Source organism: Xenopus tropicalis, chromosome 3 (genome assembly GCF_000004195.4).
Source record: "Xenopus tropicalis strain Nigerian chromosome 3, UCB_Xtro_10.0, whole genome shotgun sequence".
NCBI classification, from domain to species: Eukaryota; Metazoa; Chordata; class Amphibia; order Anura; family Pipidae; genus Xenopus; species Xenopus tropicalis.
Window position 1 is genome coordinate 108,759,443 of NC_030679.2, and position 24,316 is coordinate 108,783,758.

General features: G+C 40.5%; 2 protein-coding genes across 4 annotated transcripts in view; both read right to left on the reverse strand.

The window, feature by feature from the left end:
- cemip (cell migration inducing hyaluronidase 1) overlaps window positions 1–19,263 on the reverse strand; it is a 78,341-nt gene extending 59,078 nt beyond the window's left edge. The window contains exon 1 of the mRNA XM_012959546.3: window positions 19,032–19,263. The gene's annotated coding sequence lies outside the window, so the exon portion shown is untranslated. The remainder of the gene's footprint in view (window positions 1–19,031) is intronic.
- The window catches only part of LOC100491930 (cell surface hyaluronidase), a 70,234-nt gene that overhangs the window by 16,713 nt on the left and 29,205 nt on the right, over window positions 1–24,316 (reverse strand). For all 3 annotated transcript variants that reach the window (XM_012959543.3, XM_002932255.5, XM_031899223.1), the window contains exons 4-17: window positions 18,089–18,229; window positions 16,911–17,466; window positions 14,761–14,930; window positions 13,407–13,595; window positions 12,281–12,450; window positions 9,518–9,727; window positions 8,888–9,093; window positions 8,718–8,787; window positions 8,248–8,376; window positions 8,039–8,124; window positions 6,856–6,987; window positions 6,525–6,560; window positions 5,270–5,422; window positions 4,408–4,585 (exon numbers count right to left, since the gene is read on the reverse strand). In XM_012959543.3, coding sequence (XP_012814997.2) covers window positions 4,408–4,585; window positions 5,270–5,422; window positions 6,525–6,560; window positions 6,856–6,987; window positions 8,039–8,124; window positions 8,248–8,376; window positions 8,718–8,787; window positions 8,888–9,093; window positions 9,518–9,727; window positions 12,281–12,450; window positions 13,407–13,595; window positions 14,761–14,930; window positions 16,911–17,466; window positions 18,089–18,229 — 2,426 coding nt within the window. The remainder of the gene's footprint in view (window positions 1–4,407; window positions 4,586–5,269; window positions 5,423–6,524; window positions 6,561–6,855; window positions 6,988–8,038; window positions 8,125–8,247; window positions 8,377–8,717; window positions 8,788–8,887; window positions 9,094–9,517; window positions 9,728–12,280; window positions 12,451–13,406; window positions 13,596–14,760; window positions 14,931–16,910; window positions 17,467–18,088; window positions 18,230–24,316) is intronic.

Genomic DNA, 24,316 nt, shown 5'->3' on the forward strand with positions numbered 1-24,316 from the left:
CACCGGCTAGAATGTAAATTGCCGGTGGAATGGCATACGCGGCGCGGCAATTTGACGAAATTATTATTAACATTTATTTATAAAGCGCCAACATATTCTGCAGCGCTGTACAATAAGTGTGTTTCATACATTGGACATACAGAGTAACATATAAAGCAATCAATAACCGATACAAAAGGTGAAGCGAGCCCTACCCAAAAGAGCTTACAATCTACAAGGAGAAAGGGTTGAAACACAAGGTGTGGGAGTGGGCAAGTTGTGAGAGGTGTGGCACAGGTTATTGCTTTTAGCATCGATTTACATTCTAGCTGGTGGGATGGCATTTCGGGGAGATTAGTCGCCCGCGACAATGGACATTTGTCGCGGGTGACTAATCTCCCCATCTGTCACGGCCCTTAGGGTGAAGACACACATAGCTAGTAGTAGCAGCTACTTGTCACGACTACTAAAACAGACAATGCTTATCATTTACTGATAATTGTCTCTATGTATGTTTAAGCAGCGGCAATTCTCTGTATTGTCTATGGCAGGGTATTTTCTGGGGTTTGGTAGCCTTGCCAAGTAGCTGCTACTATGTAGCTCCGTGTGTCTTCACCCTTAAGGTGGCCATACACGCACCGATAATATTGTACGAAACCTTGTTTCGTACGATATTCGGTCCGTGTATGGTATGTTGGCGAGTCGACCGATATCGCAGGAAGCTGCTGATATCGGCTGACTCGCTGATCGGACCAGTTTGAAAATTTTGATCGGGCGCCATAGAAGGCGCCTGACCAAAATCTCCCTTCAGCGCTGAATCGGCAGAAGGAGGTAGAAATCCTATTGTTTCTACCTCCTTACCTGCCGATGGTCGCACGAAACATCGTAAGATCGCCACGTGTATGGCCAGCTTTATGCTTACATCAGAAGGGGGTGGGGGTGTTGGTTGCAGCCTGGGGATAATGACAAAAAATAATGTTGAGAATGGGAGTTCACAATGGCTGAAGAAGCCACAAATATGAATTCCTTCTCTACGAAAGGAAAATAAACCAGACCAGAGTCTGGCATTTCCTCTGAGGAGCTACAAGCATGTTTATGTATTACCTTAATGCTTGAGCAATCTAAGTGGAACAAGCACTGATAAATAAAAGCCTAATCAGTCAAATAAACATGAAGTGGGAGAGTTCTACTAAAAACCTGGAGCTGTTGTGGAAAGGAAAGCTAACGCTAGAGATGATGCAAAAATCAAAAAGGTTATTAATATTCATAATAATCAGAATAATACTGATAGCTGCACTAAAGTCCAATCTGCGAGATTTCCTGCACATCACTGCAGACTTATGGCTTCTATTGCACAATCTATTCCACGGCTCTAGGCTCCTACTAAATCACCTTGTTTATTACATGTCCAGAGCTAAGAAAATAATTAGGAAATATAAGAAAAGAAAGCAACAGTCACTATATATGGAATTGTACATGCTGTTCAATGTGATGAGAGCAATCCGACCTGTTTCTTGCTGTTACACAATACATATGATCAACAAGCTACAGATTCCCCACCACCTTCCACCACAATCTAGCCACAGGATTATTTTAACTATACAGGGTTCTCAGTTTATGTGCCACTGAAATATCTTATACTGCCATTGGGCATCATTGCCTAAATTAGGCACATTTGGGCTTCATCCTCTAGGTGAGGTACAACATAATGTTTAGGTTGGCTGCAGCTCAACTAACTTGTAGAACAAGGATTCATACTCCATGGATTGGAAGTTAGAACATAAAACAGGTCCCCATGCTGTTTCAGACGAGTCTCTGTGACCTCAGGTGTATACCTGGTTATAAGTTTTTTTTGTGCCAGAAAGCAGATTTCACAACTTAATTCCAGTTCCCTGGCAGAAAGGATTAAGAAACACTACTGTAGAAGCAGCACTACCTATTTAGAACCACTAGTTTTGTGTAAAAAAATGCAAAGATAAGCAATACAACAACTCCCATTATAGTGCAGATAAGAAATGCTTTATAATAATATTATATATTCTACTTAAAAGAAAGGTAATCCCTATTTATAATAAAGGTACAGATTCCCTGTAAGAAAGTGAAGTTCAGCAATCGGTCACACACTTCAGTTGAGTCACAATCAACATCTCAGTTATCACCCAAGTAGATAATGTTGTTACCTTCATTAAACAAAACAAAGTCTTGACATTTATTTTTGACTTCTGTTACCACTATGGTATTTCAGCAAAAGCCAAAGCAAACAGAGAGTTCAAAATAAAGTACAGTGTTAACAAGTTTTGTCCTGATTTTTGGCACACACTGTAAAATATTATGCATTTTCTGTATGTAATTATTTTCTGCATGAAATACCTCTGTAGCCAGTGAGTGACAGATTTTCGTGCAGCCAACATGGGGGAGGCCAAACCTCGCTAATCAGTTATTTTAACAAAGAGACTGGGGCTATTTTGTTAAGGTGGCTAATATGGGTATAGTGGTTCCACAGTAAGCTTCATCAATGAATCCTTACCATTAAAAAAAAAAAATCATAGTAACACTCTTTTCACAAATGTGTTTGCTTGACTTTTAAGTACATTTGCCTTGGAACTAAAGTGTTAAACCTTTAGGGTGGAGACAAATGGAGCTACTTGTCACAGCTACTAAACGCCAGAAAATACCCTGCCATAGGCAATACTGAGAGTTGCCTCTGCTAAAACACACTTAGGGCGGTGGCACATGGGGAGATTAGTCACCTGTGATAAATATTCGTTACCTCGGGCGACTAATCTTCCCATAATGCCATCACACTGGCAAGAATGTAAATTGCCGGTGGGATGGCATACACGTTGTTCCGGTTTCCCAAAGTCGCCTGAAGTTTCCTTGCAAGGCAACTTCGGGGAAACCGAGGCGACGCGTATGCCATCCCAACGGCGATTTATAGTCTTGCCAGTGGCATTGCATTTAAAGGAGATTAGTCACCCGCAATAGCAAAGATTTATCGCAGGCAACTAATCTCCACATGTGCCACTGCCCTTAGAGACAATTATCAGTAAATGGTCAGTATTGTCTATTTTTGTAGCAGTGACAAGTAGCTGATACTAGTTGCTCTGTGTGACTTCAGCCTTACAAGGTAATTTAAAGCTACAGCTTACTTACCTTGTGATGGATACTGGTCTATACATTAAGTCATCTAGAAACCACTAAGCTAGAATGTAAATCACCGGTGGGATGGCATATCGGGGAGATTAGTCACCCACGACAAGGGAGATTTGTCAAGCAGCGACTAATCTCCCCGTTTGCCACAGCTCTAAAGAGAAGGATAGGCAATGGGTGTCACTTTGGCAACTGAGCAATCATAAAGATGATTGGAATTGCAGTACTACAGAAGCTCAAAGCAACTCACTGCATTCCCTAAGTCTAGATAGAACAACATTCTAAGCCAGTGTTTTCAGAACAGAAACAGTTTGGGGTCCTTAAAATACTTTGGAGGGCAAGATCCTGCTCAAAGGCCTCCAGCTGGAAAACTCTTTCCTAGACTAATGAGTACAAAAATGCTAATTTACACATCTGTTATAGAACTACATCTTTAACAATGCTCTCTAGAGTTGTTTGTTATCAGCTAGACCATGGATGTTTCCTTTTCCCCTTCTGATGAGCATATTCAACAAAGAACTCCTATTCTAATCAGCAAAGTGGCGTCTGTGTTTAAACACCCACTCTCACTGGCAGGACAGATTCTGTTCATAAATTTGTTGTCTTCTGCTAAGAAACTTTTGGCTTTCTATAAAAAATGGTTTAATAAAACTGGAAAGCTGGTGGGGAACATCTACTGTCTACACTGATAAAGCAGATACCTTGAGCACTACAGGCTTTGATGTGCCCTTTCATTTTTCACCTCAGTTTATATGCAAGCCAAATATGATACAAGAATGGTTCAGTATAACAAGATAACCCAGCAGAGTAAACATTCTTCGTTGAATGAAGAATGCAGCAATAGCACAGAGGACTTGTCAAACCCACTGATGTCAAGTTTAATTGGAACATTAATAGAACTGCTATTCTAAATAATGCATGAGACTTAACTGATACAGATATGAACTGCCCAAATAAGTTACCATCGTCTTCCTTTCGATCACTTATGCTGCTTTGTAATCCCTTTAAAAATATATATTTTAAAAATTTGCCAGCCATAATGAAAGCTAACTCAATTGGCTGGAATATTACCTCTTCTTCTTGCATTCTAAAAATTGGCTCTAATACTTTTTGGCAATGCAGATGTTTGGTGTCTGCTACACAATGGGAATGAAAAAACTGTCCAATAGGTTTTTTATAAAGTGTAAATAATAAGCATGTTAACCAGAACTAATCCTTTTGCTTCTTTCAGTGCTTTGTTTATATACAGTGGTAATCCTCTTAATTAATTTCACTCACATTCCATTCCATCCTGACCAGGGACACATTGTTCTGTGGAGTTATCTGCCAAGAATTTTTCAAGGAGAACCCAATAGCGCTCACAGGTCTGTCAAGAGTTGGGAGAAATTTCTTGAAAGTGCACTTCAGGAGCCTGACGGGCCCATCGTATATTTGGAAACCACGAACTGGGAATGTCCTGTAAGGCATTATTTACCCCTTCAGTTATACTGAAGAAAACAACATAGAAAGAACCTAACCGTAAGACATTAGGTCAGGCATAGACAGCCTTTCATTCTCCAGCAGAGATTCTGGGAGCTCAGTACCAGCATTTGCACCAAAATTTGCCTATGCTTGCTTTAAGAATTAAACTAATACTATCAAATTTCCAACATTTACAAAATAATAAACAATCTTAACAGTAAGACAAAAGATAAGGTCCCAGCAACATTCACTTTCTCTTACTAGAATGCTGTGAATTTTGTTAGCTACAGGGCTGAAGGATGCCTTTCAAATTTTCTATTATTCATTTTACAGGTTCTATACCTTGTGAGCATAACAAAGTAAAATAGCATGACAGCAGAGAGTATGCAGTACATTGCATATGCCAGCCAATGATTAAGGGTTAAAACCCGAAAAGCAGGCCTTCTTTTGTGTCCTGCAGCAGATTTTTATCTTTTTATACAAACAATAATGGAATGATTTTAACCTTAGAGAAGGAGTGCAGCCCCTTCCTACTTTTTGCTTGCCAGAACACGGCATATTCAAATGAAAACTTGTTACAGTATGAATTAATATTCTTCTCAACCATGCTAAAGTACCAAAAATTTGACACATTGCTATTAAAACAGGCAAATGATGGAAACAGAAGTGAACAACCTACTTGTTTCTTGGAAATGATCGCTGCTCCCCCAAACCCCCACGTCCCCAGTAGATGTTCTGTCCACCTTGTGATCCCACATTCTCGCTCTCACCCACAAATATGGAGTCTGTGATCTCCAAGCTAGAGCCTTCATCAGTAGGAAATGTCCCATCACTGAAAACAGCCAAAGAAATATCCATTTATGCAGCATATTTCACTTGGATGCAGAGTATAGGGCGGACACTAATGTTATCTCTTTATGGGGTATATAAAACAACGGGTTATGGATATTTAGATCAAAACACTTTGTGCACCATTGTCTTTGACTAGCTACACATATTTGCAGCTTTCAGTTGTATTTGACTAAACATGTTGACAATAGATAAATATTATGTTAGTCAATGTGATTTTATCCATAGTGTCTACTAGAAGTATAAATGTAAATGCAAAAGCATAAACACAGAAACACAAATGTGGCCATTTAGGAGCTACGTTTGTGGATACTGTAATTGCCCATTCAAAATGTAATAAATTTGCTAATTTAGTCATCAAAATGGATGGCAATATAGACCTGATCCTATGATTTGGCGAATGGCCAGAATGAGTCATCAAGAACAGCCAGTGCCTCATACAAGTGCCAAGAATGGGCATAAGCAGATCAAAGATTGCTAGAAGTCTAAACTGGATCCAGAGGTAGCTATACAGTCAGCTATGGTTGAGAACCAAGGTCAAAACCAGCCACACTTCTTGACCAAATGTGTACATATATGGTCATTTTCACCATGCTTTTTATAATAGAAAATTGCAAGAAAATGTGACTTATCAGTCAGACTCATTTTAAATAGCTAGACAGCGAGATGTTCCAAATAATTTGCACGTGTGAAATGAAAGCAGGGTTCAGAATTAGATCTGTCAGACAAAACAAACTACTGTGATTCTGCGATTCCAAGATGTAAAAAAACATGAAGTAGAAGAAAAAGGGATTAGTGCCATATACTATTTAAGGAGAACGTTTTGCTACAGAGAAATGAACACATATAAAACAGGCAAACGTTTCCTAAAGAGTTATAGCCTGAACATGCAGTTGTAAATTACCTCTATATTCTTTAGCCATAGTGATATTGCAAATAGCAGCAACAGCTGATGTGTTAAACTTCATTAGATGTATATGATACCTCCAATGTAGTTCCACAATAGCTGGAGGGCTACAGCTACGATAGGATATGTAGAATACTGGTTAAATATAGACCATCAAATCTCATAATTGGCTACTCACCTGGCTAAAGTTAGTCCAATGCCATTATCAGAAAACCTTTAAAAAAAAAAGTGTCAAATCAATTCAAACATCTTAAGCAAAATCCTCCTCTGTGACACACATATTGCTCCAAAGATTCCCAGGCACAGCAGTAATGAAAACTGGGGCAGCTTTACACATTAATCCTTATCTACAATACTTATATTGAAATACAGAAATCTCTGCTTGTTAAAAAAAAACTGAGACAGCAGGCTTCTGAAACTAAGCCTCAGTAATGCAATATAAGTACTTATGTATTCCCTTAAAATTGCACCTTTTGTATACATTTACAAACATAATTTTGGTAACTTACCCTGAGTTACGGAAAATAATGTCCCCTCCTCTAGCCCATGCACCATGGTCATTGTTTTTGAAAGCTATTAGGCCATCAATAACAGCTGGTATTCGAGGCTTGGTGGGATCTGAATCTTGATGGGGACGAAACCTAAGAGTATAATATGCAATAGCTACATCAATTATTTGCTAATAAAACACTTACTATAGTTAATATATAATAAATATTCTAAATAAAGCCTTTTAGAGCAGAGGCCCTGCTCCTAGATTGGCCATCTAAAGGGAGTGGTAAATAAACTATGTTAGTCATACAAACTGAAGTATTTGTTCATACCTATTTATAACTAAGATTGACTTAGGGGATGCTTATACAATAAATATATTGTATTGAATAGTTACACAACTGTGACAATGCCAATCTAAGCAAAATATTTAAGGTACAGGTCACGAGTGCAGATGCAGCTTATTTAACATTTTTCTCTTTATGTATCCTTTCCTTTATTTCTATAATCCTTTCTGTTATCATGTGTTAGTCTGTGTAGTATTCTCCCTGGCTTGACCAAGAGTGCTACAGAGCTGTTAAGCTTAGTTTGAGAATATTTTAGCTATCACCAAGACACTTGCCGTGCTCTTTAAAGGGCAACTACAATAGCTATAAAAATGCACATAAAAATGCACATAAAAAGCACGGCTCTTTTTAACTTTCTGTAAACAAGGTTTTTAAGCATGCCTGGTTGACAAACCAACTGATTTGCACTGTACATATATATTGATTAGGATGGCAAGAGAACCATACCCGCTATAAAAATCATTTCATATATTTTTATCAATATGCATATGACCAGTTTAAAAGACATGACTTTGTGCCGCTTAACAATCCAGCATTGGCTCCTACCCATAACTGATATAGTTATTTTTGGGCATTTATAAATAAATAAGGAGATTAGTAACCTGCGTCAAATCATGAGAGGCAGCTTCAGGCAATTTCGGAAAGCCAAAGTGATGCATATATTTTCCCAAATACGATTTACATTATTGCCTGTTAGAGGGCTACTAATCACCTCATTTGTCGTTTCCCTACATCTGCTTTTGGAGGATGCTGCCAGTTGTTATTGAGCTAGAGGCCTCTGATATCCCTACACCTGATGCATTAACATCCTCATCCATACTAACCACCATAAGCAATGAAAACAAGCACTCACCGGGCATTATCTACTGTCAGATATTCCCTTGGATTCTCAGCATTTGCTACTGTGGTTTTGACTCCTTTGCCAATGAATAATCCGGCCTTACAAAGAAGAAAAAAGAAAAAAAAGAGGTTTGTATGATCACTTGTAAGGATAAGGTGTACTGGTTTAATACAATTTTAAATTGATTAGAGAAAAAAAATTCATTAGAGATATTAACTTACCTTGAAGTTGGAGTGTACCCTGTTGTTGTAAAACACCCCCAATGGGGTAAATTCTGAATGTCCTTCAGCATACTGTCCTTCACAAAGGCCAGAGGGAACTCGGTGGAATATGAACCATATGCCAACATCCTGCAAATAGTACTAAGGTGTAAGAGACAGGAGGGCTAAAAGGAGACAAAGAGCCTTTCACAATGCAAGACATGCAGTGCAAAGCCTTACTGTAAAGACTTTCCTCCAGGACATGTTTGATAAGTCTCTAATTAAGGGCCTAGAGTTTGATGAGTGAGACACAAGGATAGTAGATGACTTGCTATGTGACATAAGGGTGACACCAGAGTTAAACCCAAGTCCTTAGTAAGCAATTTAACCCAGAGCTTTTTATATAACTGGCTAGAACTTTGAGCAAAGTAAAATGGATTAGGATTATTGTAGGTTCATAAGGAAATTATGTAATTAAAAGGATACCTTACCTGTGCCCCTCCTGCAGCATTTCCTATTAAATTGTTATTAGGGTTTGCAATCCAAAATGTGCTGACAGCCCTAAACAGAGACATGAAAATATACTTTAAAAAAAACAAACAAACAAACTGATGCATTATTTTAGTTGTGTATATTATGTGCACATTTTCTACAGACTCACATGCAGTCAATGCTAGGCACAGGAACATAATCTCCATAGACAGAATCTCGGATAGCAAGACACATGGCTTCACTTCGGTCTGTGGGCAAGATGGTCCCAGCCTTTGTCAGCAATCCTAGATTGTGATAAAATGTATTTCTTTGTTCAACACCATCCTCAAGAAAAAAACAGTGCCCCAGTGTGTCATAGCCAATCGTGTCTTTCACCTGCAGTAAAGGGAATAAAAATTATTCAGATAGATATCTTTTTTTAGCTCTGGGAAATTAAACCACTAAATATCATTATGCCTAGAATTAACAGCTCAGTGGGATAAGTAGATGACTTTTGGCCCAGCTACTTAGTTGTGCTGCAAACATAACCTTTCTATGCAAGTGTTTAATGCATGTAGCAATTTTAAAGAGACGCTATGTTTCTTCTTCCCATCAAACTGATCTCAGCTATGCCCTTGGAGATATTGTTGGGTCAAGCACTCGACCTACTGCCAAATACGCCTCTGCATGAATATTTAATTGTTACGAACCTTACAGTTAAGAGCATTTTTCTCTTCTTGCATATTCTAATGGAGGCATTTTGAGACAAATATCTGCTGCACTTAAGAACAAGTAATGGAAAGGTCATTCCATTTCATACCAGAAGTCCATGGGTCCCATGAATCACCACACATCTCGAGAAACAGTGGTGGATGGAAAGATTGTCCACATACGTTGGAGGGTTATAGCCCCCTTCCTCATCTACAGTTCCTGTCATGTGGAAATGAACTGGGTAACTGCCCAAGATTTGCTGCCCCATGTTTTTTAGTTCTACTCCTGACAGATGAACTGATGCAAATCTTCCTTGAATCTGGGGATTACAGATAAAAAAAACAAATTAATTTAATGATGCACCAATGCCCCCCAATGATAGACTATAGAGGCAAAGTCCCTTCTTTTTTCTGACTTTACATGCCCAGTGTCATGCAAAAGTTTACCCCCCAGTTGATGCTGAACTAAAACTGCCACTATCCCTCTGCTAGCAAACCTTGTAAAAGAATCTAGGAGCTGTAGCTCTGCAAAGGATTACCTAAGTCAGTGCTGTCCAACTTCTATGGTGCCGAGGGCCGGAATTTCTCTAGCATACATGGTGGAGGGCCGCTAATGGAAGCCAGTTTGACCACTCCCCTTTTTGAAACCACACCCACTTCAAACCACACCTATTTTATCACAATGGTGGTAGCACAGCAAAATCCCAAATGCTTGGTCCTTACTGTGGGGATATCAACCATCATTCATATGTGAAAGAATTATGTCATATTAAGATAAACCCTTAAATTCCATATGCCTCCTCCTCCCCTGTGGATAGCAGAGCAACCCCCAGTACATAATTACACACCTTAGGGACCATTTAATGGCTATTTCCAACTGCTAACAAACTCCCACAACAAACCCCTGCCAGGTTCACCTCCCACAAGCAGCATAGGGCAAGCAGAGTATGGCACACGCAGGCAGCACTCTGCCTGTCCTATGCTGTCTGTGTGTGCCATACTCTGCCTGTCCTACCCTGCCTGTGTGTGCCATACTCTGCCTTCCCTATGCTGCCTCTGTGTGCCATACTCTGCCTGCCCTACCCTGCCTGTGTGTGCCATACTCTGCCTGCCCTACCCTGACTGTGTGTGCCATACTCTGCCTGCCCTACCCTTCCTGTGTGTGCCATACTGACCTATGCTGCCTGTGTGTGCCATACTCTACCTGCCCTATGCTGGCTGTATGTGCCATACTCTGCCTTCCCTACCCTGCCTGTGTGCCATACTTTCACTGTGTGTGCCATTCTTGGCTGGTTTGTGCCATACTTGGCCTGTGTGTGCCATACTCTGCCTGCCCTACCCTGCCTGTGTGTGCCATACTCTGGTATGAAGGTGTGAAAAACACAGGGGATTACATTTTTAAACAATAGAGAGGGATTACAGCCTGAATCTGAGGTGAGAACCATGCAGGGGGCCAGGTAATCACAGTACTGATACCATTTAATGCTTACTCAAAGGTAAGCCATCAAAGCAGCCAGACAGGTGGGGGGCCACACAGAGGGGGGTCGCGGGCCGCATGCGGCCCGCGGGCCGCCAGTTGGACAGCACTGACCTAAGTATTCTGCACAGAAATTTGTTACAGCAGCATACCAACAGCTTCTTAAACTGTTATCTGTTGTGGCAAAACAGATAGAAAAGGTAACAACATAGCTTCCAGCCATTTGCTCTAAATCAGTGCTGTCCAACTTCTGTTGTACCGAGGGCCGGAATTTTTCCGACCTACGTGGTGGAGGGCCGATAATGGAAGCCAGTTTTGACCACTCCCCTTTTTGAAACCGCACCCACTTGAAACCACACCCATGTTATCACGTGACCATACCCATATTAATGGTTGTAGTACAGCAAAAACTGCCATACTCTGCCTTCCCTACCCTGCCTGTGTGTGCCATACTCTGCCTGCCCTACCCTGCCTATGTGTGCCATACTCTGCCTTCCCTACCCTGCCTGTGTTTGCCATACTCTGCCTTCCCTACCCTGCCTGTGTGTGCCATACTCTGCCTTCCCTACCCTGCCTGTGTGCCATACTTTCACTGTGTGTGCCATTCTTGGCTGGTTTGTGCCATACTTGGCCTGTGTGTGCCATACTCTGCCTGCCCTACCCTGCCTGTGTGTGCCATACTCTGCCTTCCCTACCCTGCCTGCGTGTGCCATACTTTCACTGTGTTTGCCATTCTTGGCTGGTTTGTGCCATACTTGGCCTGTGTGTGCCATACTCTGCCTGTGTGTGCCATACACTGCCTGTGTGTGCCATACTCTGCCTTCCCTACCCTGCCTGTGTGGCACACACAGGCAGCCTACAGTGACACAATGCTGGCACTGCTCCTACAGTCTGCACAATAACTATATATTAAAAAAAACTTTTTAATTGCAGTACCACCTCAGTATATGTTCTTTTTGTAGTGTGCAGGGATTATTTGTGGGTTTCTACTGCTCCTGAGGTGTGAACAGGGGAACAATGTGGGTGATTACAGCCTGAGCCTGAGGTGTGAACACTGTAGGGGTTGAACAATGCAGAGATTAAAAGGTGTGAACAACACAGGGGATTACATGTTTAAACAATACAGCCTGATTACAGCCTGAATCTGAGGTGAGAACCATGCAGGGGGGCAGTTAATCACAGTACTGATACCATTTAAAGCTTACACAAGAGTAAGCCATCAAAGCAGCCAGACAGGTGGGGGGCCACACAGAGGGGGGTCGCGGGCCGCATGCGGCCCGCGGGCCGCCAGTTGGACAGCACTGCTCTAAATGATAAGAAATTGTAAAAAGAATGTTGTATTTTCCCATTGTACAAAGTCAGTTTGTGTTGGATTTTGTAGTTACAAGGCACTTACCTTGACTTGTCCTCCAAAGGTATCATAGTTGAAAAACTGACACTGGTTTTGTCCATAACATAAATCTTCCATTTCACCATGGATAAGAACATTTCTTGTGAGAACCCCAACCTCTGCTCTCATGTCAATTCCATCAATAACTTCACCAATATGCAAATAAAGTGGGCTACCTACAAAACATTTTACATTAAGCATAATCTCATTAGCTTGTTGTTGTGAGATTTAACTTAAAGCATCAAACACAAGAGGTAGTGGTAAACACTGTAATATCCACCACTCTATCAATCTATCGACAGCAGGTTCGCGTGTGCCAGTAGGAGCCAATCTGCTACCATGCAATTCTTTTCTCATAGACATGGCTAGCCTACAGTTTAATATAATAGAGTTGTTAGCCTAACACAATGCATTTACATATGGTGGCAGAGGGTGAAAATAATTAAACTGTGAGGGCTGCAGAACTGCATTATTTCTGCAGAAATAAAAAGTAAAAGTAAATTGCCAAAAGGAAGAACTGAGTACGGCCTAAGTGATAAGGGGAACTACTACATTATATGTTAGTGAAAAAAGATGATTAATTATGTATTGTCTAAGAGAAAACAAACCTTGATACACTCTCCATTCATTAATTAAGATGTGAGAGCCAGATTACAAACCAGCCAATATGCTCATATTAATACTTGGCCATATGAAGTAAATGACTCCTTATAACGACACATAGGCACAATTTTACTACTTGCTCAGCCCAAACCTGCAAGGTGGCTTAGCCCATCAAACCAAAATCAGTCACCCTGATGAGATTCATACCCTGTTTTTAATGTCACATACCATTTTCCCCCCGAAGGACATGTCTTCCATTTCTTCAAATAAAACAGCAGTTCTTTGCTAATGAAGCAATGTGCTGTGTAGACTGTCTGTATCTACAAATAAACATTGGCCTTATGAGACTACTCCCCTTACTAAGCCAATTATTAACTTCTAATAGAAGTTAGGTGGTTGAATGTGATCATTGGAATCCCCAGATTTACATGAAATACTACAAATCTCAACAGAAGAAATGGTTTTAACTTAATATTTAATGTCTGTCACATTTTGGGTCATTCTTCAAATGTTGGATTATTTTTCTTACCGCTAATTTTGACTTGATTACTTCTGCATTCAGGGCAGGGAAGCAGGGTGAATTCTTCAGTCTGATGCATTGAGTAATCGGTACTAGCAACGACTATTCTGTTACCAGGCAACCAACTTGTAACATCATCCAGTAATGTGAGGATGATGCCCCTCGACACTGCCACTCTGAATCCATTTCGCGGAACTCCTGAAGGACAAAAAGACATTGTTAACGTTAGAATATTTTATGTATCCTTTCATTGGCTTTTAAAAAACAGCACTTTGTATATCCATGCATTTATAATACAGTATAACTACTTTTTCTCGATAATGCAATCAGGTACCTGACATCTGGCTATCTTGAAAAGTCACTGACCTAGAAGACTGACGTAATTTGGTCATGTCGCTAAGATCCATTAACGCTGCTGACTCATCGACCCTTGCTTTACAGTGGAACAGAGAAATGGTCCCCCACATTCAAAGACTAACTGTATGTGACAGTATGCAAAACATACCCCACCTTTATGGAAGTGACAAAGATGTATTTTTTTTTTACCTAATACTGGCTTTGGCTCCTCTGCTGTACATATTAGATACCTAAGAGCCTATTTACAATGGGCTAGGCACACATGCATTAACAATAAATAATGCCAGTCTTAGAGCCCCTTGCACAAAGGGATTGGGCCTAGAGTGTTGTTACTGACCAAAAAAGGCAGATTAAGGATGACCTGTTCTTAACGCCTGACATGAGCAGGACACAGAATAAAAATTACGTTTTGAGAAGATGCCAATTCTTAAAAAAATGGGGTGCATTGTGCACCATTGGTCATTTTTGTACATAACACTGACCCTTTACTTTACTGAATTCATTTGACTTTGTAACAATATAGGGCAAGGATCATATATAGAATAGTAAACAAATACAGTGAAATAATAATCAACCATAAATAGTACTCTGTATTTATAAATCGAAACTGGCAATTAGTTTTAATATTGCAAGAAAGGGAAAGCATAGCATTAAGTATGTCAACTAAAGAGGGATAATGTCTTATCTTGCAGGGAATCTCAGAATAGGTTGATGTAAATGCAAAATACAAAGCAGAGCAAAACATCTGTAATAGACATTAAGCCTACTCTCGTTATTAACTGCCTGCTGATGTCACATATTTAGGGAATCCCCAGCACCAGCTGCCAAAGGCAACAAAGCATGCTATTACCACTACAAAGGGTGATTTTGCAGCTCAGCTCCTGGTTTACAAATACAGTGTAACATTTGCTTCTTTTTTTTGTTATAACCCATTAACTATTTCTGCTGCAGTGTTTTGCTTAGAAGAGCTTGCTGTTTCAGAAAAAAAAAGGTAAAAAAGATTTACCTTTAATCCAGCCACTGTAAGCAGTTACAGTGAAGTGCAGCCCCGAATATGTCTGGAATTCCCTTGTGGCAGTTGCAAGACCAGTGGTCCCATTGCTCTCATATTGCTTTCTGTCCTCTGCTACCATCAACAGGTCTTCTCCAAGCACCCCAACTAAAGCCCAGGGCTGCCTGAAACATACCAGAGACTTAGCAACAGAAATAACAGTATGATAAATAGAGTTATGAACTTACAAAGGCAGCAGTTGGGGAAGAGGAACAAATAACAACAAAGGAAGGTACCCCCAATATAATGAACAAAAAAATATCCAGCCTGTAGACAGTTTGTATTGTCACACAGTGTAATAATATGTAATAATGAAATAATATATTGCTATTTCAAAATGTAATTTATTTTCTTTTAATGTAGTAATGTAATTTATAATTCTGCCAAGGACAGTTTCTAGACAAAAGTCCCACCTGAACCCAAGGATGTCAGTAAACACATTTTCTACCCTGCCTAAACTTCTCCCTGTATACATAACACTTAATAAAGGATCTAATTTCTATAGCAATAATAATACAGCATTCCACTGTGAAGCCAACAACTCCCCAAGTTCTATATGAGGAAATAAGACATAAAAAGCTAAGCATGTCTAACCGGCCAATCTTTATGAGGTATGCCACAAATAGAGGAATTCCTATCATATTTGTTATGCTTCAAACCCATTAATTACACCTAGTTAAAGAAAATATTTATAACAGAATACATCTGGGTGTTACTTGCGTGATAAGGGAATGTAAACTACCACCTGATGGTATGGTGAAAAGCCCCCTCTGCACCTATAATCCCAACCAGTCTGAACCTATATCTTGGCGCTGGGCTGTTTTGTCACATTCTTGGCATTGTTTCCATACCTCAGTTTATAAACAGACGCCCAGGTACCGGTATATTATCTGCTTCTCTTCTGCCATCATATCTTATCAGGAGCACAGGAGCTGTCCATGGTGGAAAAAGATGCAGCTCCTGTTCCCTACTGTTCTCTTTTCTGTTGCAACTAACAAGACTAAGGATATTCTGTATAATGTTCTTTTGGTCTACAGAAGGTCATCATCATCTTCATTTATTTAAAAAGTGCCAGCAGATGACCATTCCATGGTTTTCTGCAGTTTTGCAAATCAGTTGCTACACTTTGGTGACTACGCTAATAAAGACACATCCCTGAGAATTCTTTACATTTTTTAAGTTATCCTCTCAGATACCTATACTACATTCTGTTTATAGTGCAAAGTAAAAAAAAAAACAATGTAAACTCTCACATTCTAATCCCTCTTAATCTTTGCTTAAATTAATTGAAACAAGAGTAATTAAAGGAACACATTTGACATTTTATGATTGAGCTCATTATGTGTTATGGTTATAGTATTGTTATAGGGCTTCAAGTGGAGGAATGCTGTTTTTTTCAGTCCCCTCAGACAGCTGGGTACAAGGAGCACCAGGAACAAAATGTAAAGAAATAACAGAATGCAAGAACAATAAAAAAGTGGAACACTAAAGATAATTTTTCCTTGGCTTTTTAAGGAGAAACATGTTTTCAATATAGGTACTCTAAACAACTTTTCAACTGATCTTCATTATTTATTTTGTATGGTTTTTGAATTATTGACCTTCCTATTCTAACTCTTTCTTCTGCCTTGTTGATTATCATTTTATCTCTATTGCTTATATTTATTTTCTGGCCATCTACTATTCATCTTGCATTTTGATTTTTAACTTCCCCTTTGTTGCTATGGTCATTACCACTAGCAACCAGATAACTATTCAAATCCCAAGCCTGAGAGCAGAACAAAAAATATTTTTAATCTACAAAATTTTAGAAAAGTTTTAGAAAGTTTTAGAATTCTTCATGTCTACACCACATTAAATAAAAATGTCAAGGTGAACAACCCCTGCATGCAATATTATATACCTTTAAATATACATTATTGTAGATGTTGCTGAACTACAAATCTCATAGTGTCAATGATACTAGAAAGTGTAGTCCAACAACAGTCAAAAGGTGACTTGGCATCCTCTATATAAATGATTTAATGATACAAAGCAAACATTAAGAATACAAATCAGGGTATAAAATCTTTAAAATGCAACAAAGAAAATGGTATCTTATTTACCTGTAGCCCAAGTGAAAGATATATTTGCTGCTCAAAGCATCTCTTAGAAATTTCCTTGTGTCTGGGGTTAAGCTCTTGGCTGCTGAGTCACCCACTGCTGCTGCCACTATCTTGCCTGGACTCTGTTGAGCAAGGAACTCCTCCAGCCTTTTCCCTTCATCCAGAAACATGTGGGTGTCAAAGCGATCAGCAGCTATTACTTGACCAGTTTCAGGGTCAATGATTCGTATGTTAATGCCCCTGCTGCCCCATTGCTTCTCCCACTTATATGGTCCATGGGGGAGCCCTCCTGGATGTAAGGTTGCATCTAACAAAGTCCATGATAATGGTTTCCTTCCATGTAATTCCAAAATCCCTCCTGTATCTACTCCTAAGAACTTCTTTCCAAAGTCTTCTACATTGTCACCTTCTGTAGACTTCCCATAAAGCGTGATGGTAGCATTGGACCTATAAGGACACTTTTCTGAGCCAATGTGAAAAGATCCGCCATTTCTGATTAAAATATACTGTGCTCTCAAAGTAATTGGCACTAGGTCATCTGCAAACACTAAAGATCCTGAAATGGAAAGACACAGACACTTGAAGCTAAGTCCTGACACCAAAATTTAAATAATGCATTTTAATCAATATATGTTAAAAAATATGATTTATTTAAAAGAGAATTCCTGTATTTTTAAATTTGATTGTAAAAAAATCAGTCTCAGGTGCATCATTTCACATCAGAAGACACATAAACAAGTGGAAATAAACCTTTGAAGACTACAGAATTTAGAACAGTGTTTTGGAATCCTACGTTAGGTCTTCAGATAACTGGAACTATCTAAGAAAACCACAAGATTTAGGGTAGGGGGTACCCTGGAGCAGCTTGTGAGGTTCAGCCTATATTCCAAATGTTCATCACATATAAAAAACTAGGGACATGCCTAGCAATTCCAAGTAGAATGGATGCCCTGATTCTAATACTGATACAGTACACTAGCAATGAACAGCAGATCAATTTCATAGCAAATATCACACCTGTATGAATCTAACTGACCATATTATAACTAATATATGCATATGTGGTGCATAATAGAATCCCCATAAATGCATCATATATTAACCTGCAGTACTAGGGGGTAAGTGGTTTAAGTTTTGAAAATGCTAATAGCTGACCACCCAAGGTTAAAAGGACTAACCTCCATTCTGAATAAGCAGTGAGTGGAAAGTGGCTGATGACTCCAATCGTAGGGCAACACCATAACCGATAACAGCTGATCTGCTTCCATCATGTCCTGGGTTCCAAGGGATCAGATGTGGCTTCTTATCTGGGCAATTGTCTGTAAAACACATTCATCTGGTATATTCTGCAAGTAGCAAAATGAGGCACAGAAACATGTATAAAGCCCACCTCTCACACACACAAATGCTGAACAAACAAGCTAGACCCACCTAGAATACCCAGACAATATTGCCATTAGCACCCAGACAGCTGTGCCAAAGGGAAGCAGACAGAATAGAGCAGCAGACAGATGCAGGCTTGGGAGTTTGCACAGAGAGATCAGCCAGGGATAGCAGGATTTGCACAGATAATAATAATAACCCACCTGTTGCCTTCACTTTCTGCAGCTTGTGTCTGCAGCTATTCCTTTGAGCAAGAGACAATTATTCCAGGGATCGAGGAGCAAGAGGAACAGACTGAACATATAATTGTTACTAGCAAATAAATGGAGACCATAACGACAGGCTGAGGTAAAACAGCCAAAACCAACACCCTGAGCAAATGATTTGTCTGAAAAGCCTGGACCCGACTTAATTTGCATCTGCCACATATTGGATTTGTCATTGGAATGTAATGTTAAGTACCTGCATATTCAGTAGCGCTGTACATACATGTCATGAACAAAGTGACACCCAGAAACAGGGGGTGCTAACGGACCCTGCCCAAACGGGCTCACATTCTAATACAGTAAGTATTCGGGGTACTTACACCGTGCCCCCACCTGTAGCCATAAGGATAGGCAAAGACTCCGCTTATTGCTCTGCATTTTCATAATGCATTTCATACACCTGGGCACCTTGCTGCCAGCTGCCTGGCTGTCACCTTATTTGCCCTCAGAGGTACCTGAGTGCCAGTCTCACCTGTGTGGGCTCTGTGTGGGCTCTGTGCGGCTCCCAAAGCGCAAGGTGGAGAGCGGAGCTGTGAGTAGCGGAGTTAGAGGAGTCAGTCCTCGCAGTGAACTGCTACCGTGATCTGTGTCTGCACCGGCTGCTCCTTATCCCTGGTCCCTAGTGCTACCCTATCTGCTCCGGAGCCTGCAACTCTCTTATATATATAGTGCCCGTCCGCTCTCCTCCCTTTATCTCTCCCGCACCTCCTTTCATATTTCTGCCTCCCTCTCTCCTCCTCCTCCTCATGCTTTTTAATCTCCCCCTCCTTGTCATATTCCAACTCGCCCCCCCCCCACCCCCCCCGTGTTTTATTCTTTCTGTGTCTCTCCTATGCCCCCTCCCTATCTCTCCGCACTCGATTCTCTCTCCCACCGGTAACCTCAGGCAGACAAGCCTTTAGCCCCGCCTACCGTGACGCACCACATGCTGCACATACCATTATTAAAGGAATCCCTAGAACAGCCAGAGGGATGGAGCGAGAAGCCGGCAGGGGGTGTCCCTTGCACGGACTTATAGGAACCTCTGTACGGAACCCTATATAAAATAGGAAAGCTACAGGTAAAAAAGTCCCGTGGTTGCACTTCGACAATTATGGAGTTTACTGTACATGGGTTGCGCGGTTACAGCTCAGACGTCCCGCAATAGAGCCGCTGTCAGCCCGCCGCTTTGGGATAAACTATAGCGCAAGTCGGCGCGCACCTGCGTTAGAGCCTCGTAATGGCATTTTCATACTGTATTCGCGTTAAATGAAGTTGAAGCAGTACAAAGTCTGACTTGGGGGTGATGAGCTGCACCCCTCACTTTCCTAATCGCACTTTACATCTGCTGCCACCTGATCCCTAAGGGGCCTCTGAGGCAAGTTGTAGAATGGCCAATCTATACACACAGAAGCCTTCGTGGTTGCCAAGTGCCTGGCAGTGTTTATTCCCAATAAAATGTACCCTGGTCATAATCAAAAGCCACTACTATTAAACACTACAGATCGCTAGTAATGAGCTTCCCCATATAATGCTCCTCACCCCTTATAGTTATGTAGTTACATAGGGTTGAAAAAAGACCAGTGTCCATCAAGTTCAACCCATCCAAGTAAACCCAGCACACCTAACCCACACCTACCTATCTATACACTCACATACATAAACTATAAATACAACCACTAGTACTAACTGTAGATATTAGTATCACAATAGCCTTGGATATTCTGATTGTTCAAGAACTCATCCAGGCCCCTCTTAAAGGCATTAACAGAATCTGCCATTACCACATCTCTAGGAAGGGCATTCCACAACCTCACTGCCCTCACCGTGAAAAACCCCCTACGCTGCTTCAAATGGAAGCTCCGTTCCTCTAATCTATAGGGGTGACCTCTGGTGCGTTGATCATTTTTATGGGAAAAAAGAACATGCCCCAACTGCCTATAATCCCCTCTAATGTACTTGTACAGAGTAATCATGTCCCCTCGCAAGCGCCTCTTTTCCTCATAGTTTAACTCTTCCATCCCCTTAACCAGTTTATAATACACACTTACAGGGCTCATACTACAAGTTAGCAGGACACTCTGCCAAGGGGGCCCAATTATTAACACTTTTGGCAGAGGGCAGAGATTCATGCCAGTCATGCTTATTTGTTTATGCCAAACTCTAGCAATGCTTCAACTGATCCCTGCCCACAGCAGATGTATATATTATCCTAATTATTTTGAATATGGAGATGCTTCTGAACATCTAAACTATGTTACTTATAGCTGACCAACATGTAGCAGGGCCCAGAATAAAGATTACACTGTTTGCTAAAGGTGGCCATACACACACCGATATTATTGTAAAATAATCAGCTTGTGTATGGTGAGAGACTAGGTGAGTGATATTAGCAGAAGCCTTGGATTTCGGTCATCTCATCAATCAGGTAGGACTGGAAATTTTGATTGGGCGCCTCTGAAGCAAATGTTAATAATGAATGGACAGATAGGGGTAGAATTCTTTTGTTTGAACCTGCATATCTGACGATTTAGTGCTTAACATTAGTGGAGTAGAGGAAAGATCCAGGATGTAATTGTAAGGTATATGAACGCCTTAAAGGGGTGGTTCACCTTCAGATTAACATTTAGTATGGTGTAGAATGGCCTATTCTTAGCAACTTTTCAATTTGTCTTCACTATTTATTTTTTTTTTTTAGTTTTTGAATTGTTTGCCTTTTTCTTTTGACTCTTTTCAGCTTTAAAATGGGGGTCACTGACCCTGACAGCAAAAAGACTGTTCCTCTTTGAGGCAACAATTTTACTGTTATTGTTACATGTTATTACTTATCTTTCTACTCTATTATTACTTATCCTCTATTCATATTACTGTCTCTCTTTCAAAGCACTGCCTGGTTGCTAGGTTAAACTGGGCTCTAGCAACCAGATAGCTGCTCTCCAAACTGGAGAGCTACTGAACACAAAGTTAAATAATTCAGAAACCACAAATAATAGAAAATGAAGACTAATTGTAAGTTGGCTCAGAAAAGCACTCTCTATATCAAGGATGCCCAACCTTTTTTTACTTGTGAGCCACACTCTTTGTGCCAGTTCTTTGGGTAAGCCAACTAAGGGCTGTGATTGGCTATTTGGTACCCCATGTGGGCTGCTGGCCTGCAGGAGGCTCTGGTTGGGGTAAAACTGTGTCTCTGCTTCCATAACTTGCCTCCAAGCCAGAGATTTAAAAATGGGCACCTACTTTGAGGTCACTGGAAGCAACATCCAAGGGGTTTGCTGAGCAACATACTGCTTACAAGTCGCTGGTTGGGGATCACTGCTCTACATCATACTAAAAGTTAATTTAAAGGTGAGACAAGCTACATGGACAAACTACATGGACAGTTGCAGGTAGTGAAAGATCTTAGAATCCAGAGCCTTGCATCCCAGGCTTCCTGTATTGCTGCTTCAGAGCAATGTAACACTAACACTCCCTCTGCTTGCTTGCCTGCTGGCTTCCCTTTGCCCTGAATGGAAATTGATGTGGGCTCATGGTATGGGTAATTATTACAGAAAATGCAACAGTATATTTTGGGTGACAGTCACCTCATGTGCTGGATGAATCGTGGCCCTACACTTAATAAGTACACCCAGGCAGCATTCAGTTAATAGCACACAAAAGGCTCCACTACCATTGGAAGAATGCCAGTTTCTGCCCAGTACTGCTTGTATCTGTCTGTAGCTGTGCACAAAGAGGAGTTTTGGCCTAAATGTGCTCATTTTCATTCTAAAATCTGCACTGTGTGAATGGCAGGAGGCAGTATGAGGCAAGCGCTGGCATTTTTACACTGGCATTTTATCCCAATCACATAAAGTTCATACAAAGCAACCCACTGCAAGAATCAGGTGTTTGCCTACTACAATAAACTGTTCCAGTTTTCTAATCCACATGGCACACAGGGCATATTTTCTTCTATGGTACTTTTCAGCTCAAATGTGTGTTTTTTGGCCAAATCCCCAGTAGCAGTCATAGGCAGTTTTCCTTTCAACTAAATGACACTGGCTCTGGCAATATGCACTGGCACATTTGGGTGCTTTGGCATCGTAAAATAGCACCAGTGGAAAAATATATCCCAAGCACCAAATACTGTACAGGTCATAAACAGTTAAAGGTAGAACGTCACATCTGACTTTCAAGTAACAGTCATATTTGTTGCACCATTATGCCCATATCTGTTCCTTCCAGTTTGGATGCTTTGTGTTTTGTCATCAGCTGCTTATGAAATGCCCACGTGCCAAGCTTAATTGATACAACTGCAGTATTGGGAAAACATTACAAAACATGACAGACGCACATTTTTTCCATTAGATCCTTACCCAGTTTGTTGTGTGCGGTTAACAAAGAAGGAGGAGGGGTTTGTTATTACAACACAGTAAACTAAATGAAGCCAGATTTATACTATTTAAAGATACATCACCTAAATGAGTTGTACATTCTTTGGATTCCCAAAAATTTCAACACTGTTCCCGGAGGTGTTTTGTTTGTAACTCTTATGTTTATTTCCTACCCAAATCTGAACCCAACGAGACCATGTCTCAATAAAATGTATTTATGTAATAGATCAGGGCACCCCTTTTAATACTTTTAAATGCTCATGGAGTACTTGTTTTGATTTCAGTCACTCTGATTGATCTGTACATTTATGGCACCTCAGGGGACCTGACAGATCAGCTCTCCCTGCAGTCCTGTAGAACAGCAGATTGGCTATAGGTGGCCATACTTTACTTGTGGCCACTTGTTTCACAACTGATACCATACAGTGTTTTGCAGCATATTCCAAATAAATACTTTTGTATACATTTAATGATAATTTTTAATTATTATTTACAAACAACCTGTAGAACTTGTAGATATTATTTTGCTAATTCACTAACTCTATAGCAGCGTAGGAAGGAAATTACTTTTCTGGGTCATGCTGATTTTGAGGGTTTGTAAGGGTGAAACAGCCATTATTGGGAGTATGGGTGTTTGGATGCCAGTGGCCCTTGAGTTACTCCTACTGATCTTTTCTGCTGACACATAAAAGAAGATCTTTATGCGTTTGGACCCCACGCAAAATACATTAAACTGTCTGATTTCTCTGGAAATAAACTAGAATTTCTATATTTACTTTGCACAGACTGAAGTAATTACTACTACATATGCACAGCACACAACCTTTCTTAAAATAGAAAACAATTTAAAAGATCTGCAGCTGTACACATTGTCTGTGTGATATACTTACAATACTCACTTGCGTATGATTACAGTGAATTATTTATGAGCAATCCGTTTTATATTGGTATGAGCCAAGGGGCACTAGGCAGATAATTGTCTCCAAAGGGTGTCTTAAACCCCAAAAGCCTGAAAAACCCAAAAATGTGTTAGCCCACTGTGCAACCACTCTATCCAACCCCATTATCTTCCATAAAGTACACTGTAAATGGGTAGTATTTCTGCTGGGGTTTGGTGTCCTCTGAAATACATGGCAAAACAGTTTAAGATAGGACTACCCAGCCTACAGTATGGTTCTTGAGCTGTTGGCAAGCTGCAACATCCTATGACTACCTTGCCCTACTAAACATGCTATGCCCAACTCTTCCTACCTACATCTGGTGCTCTACAATGCCACATTATGTGTACACTTCCTAAATTAACCTGAGGAAGCAGCTACTGCTTTACTTTGGGGGCCCCAGTAACCACACTGAATGCACCTATTTTTTCTGTTTACCAGTTCACATGGCAGGTTTTATTTCCTTTCCT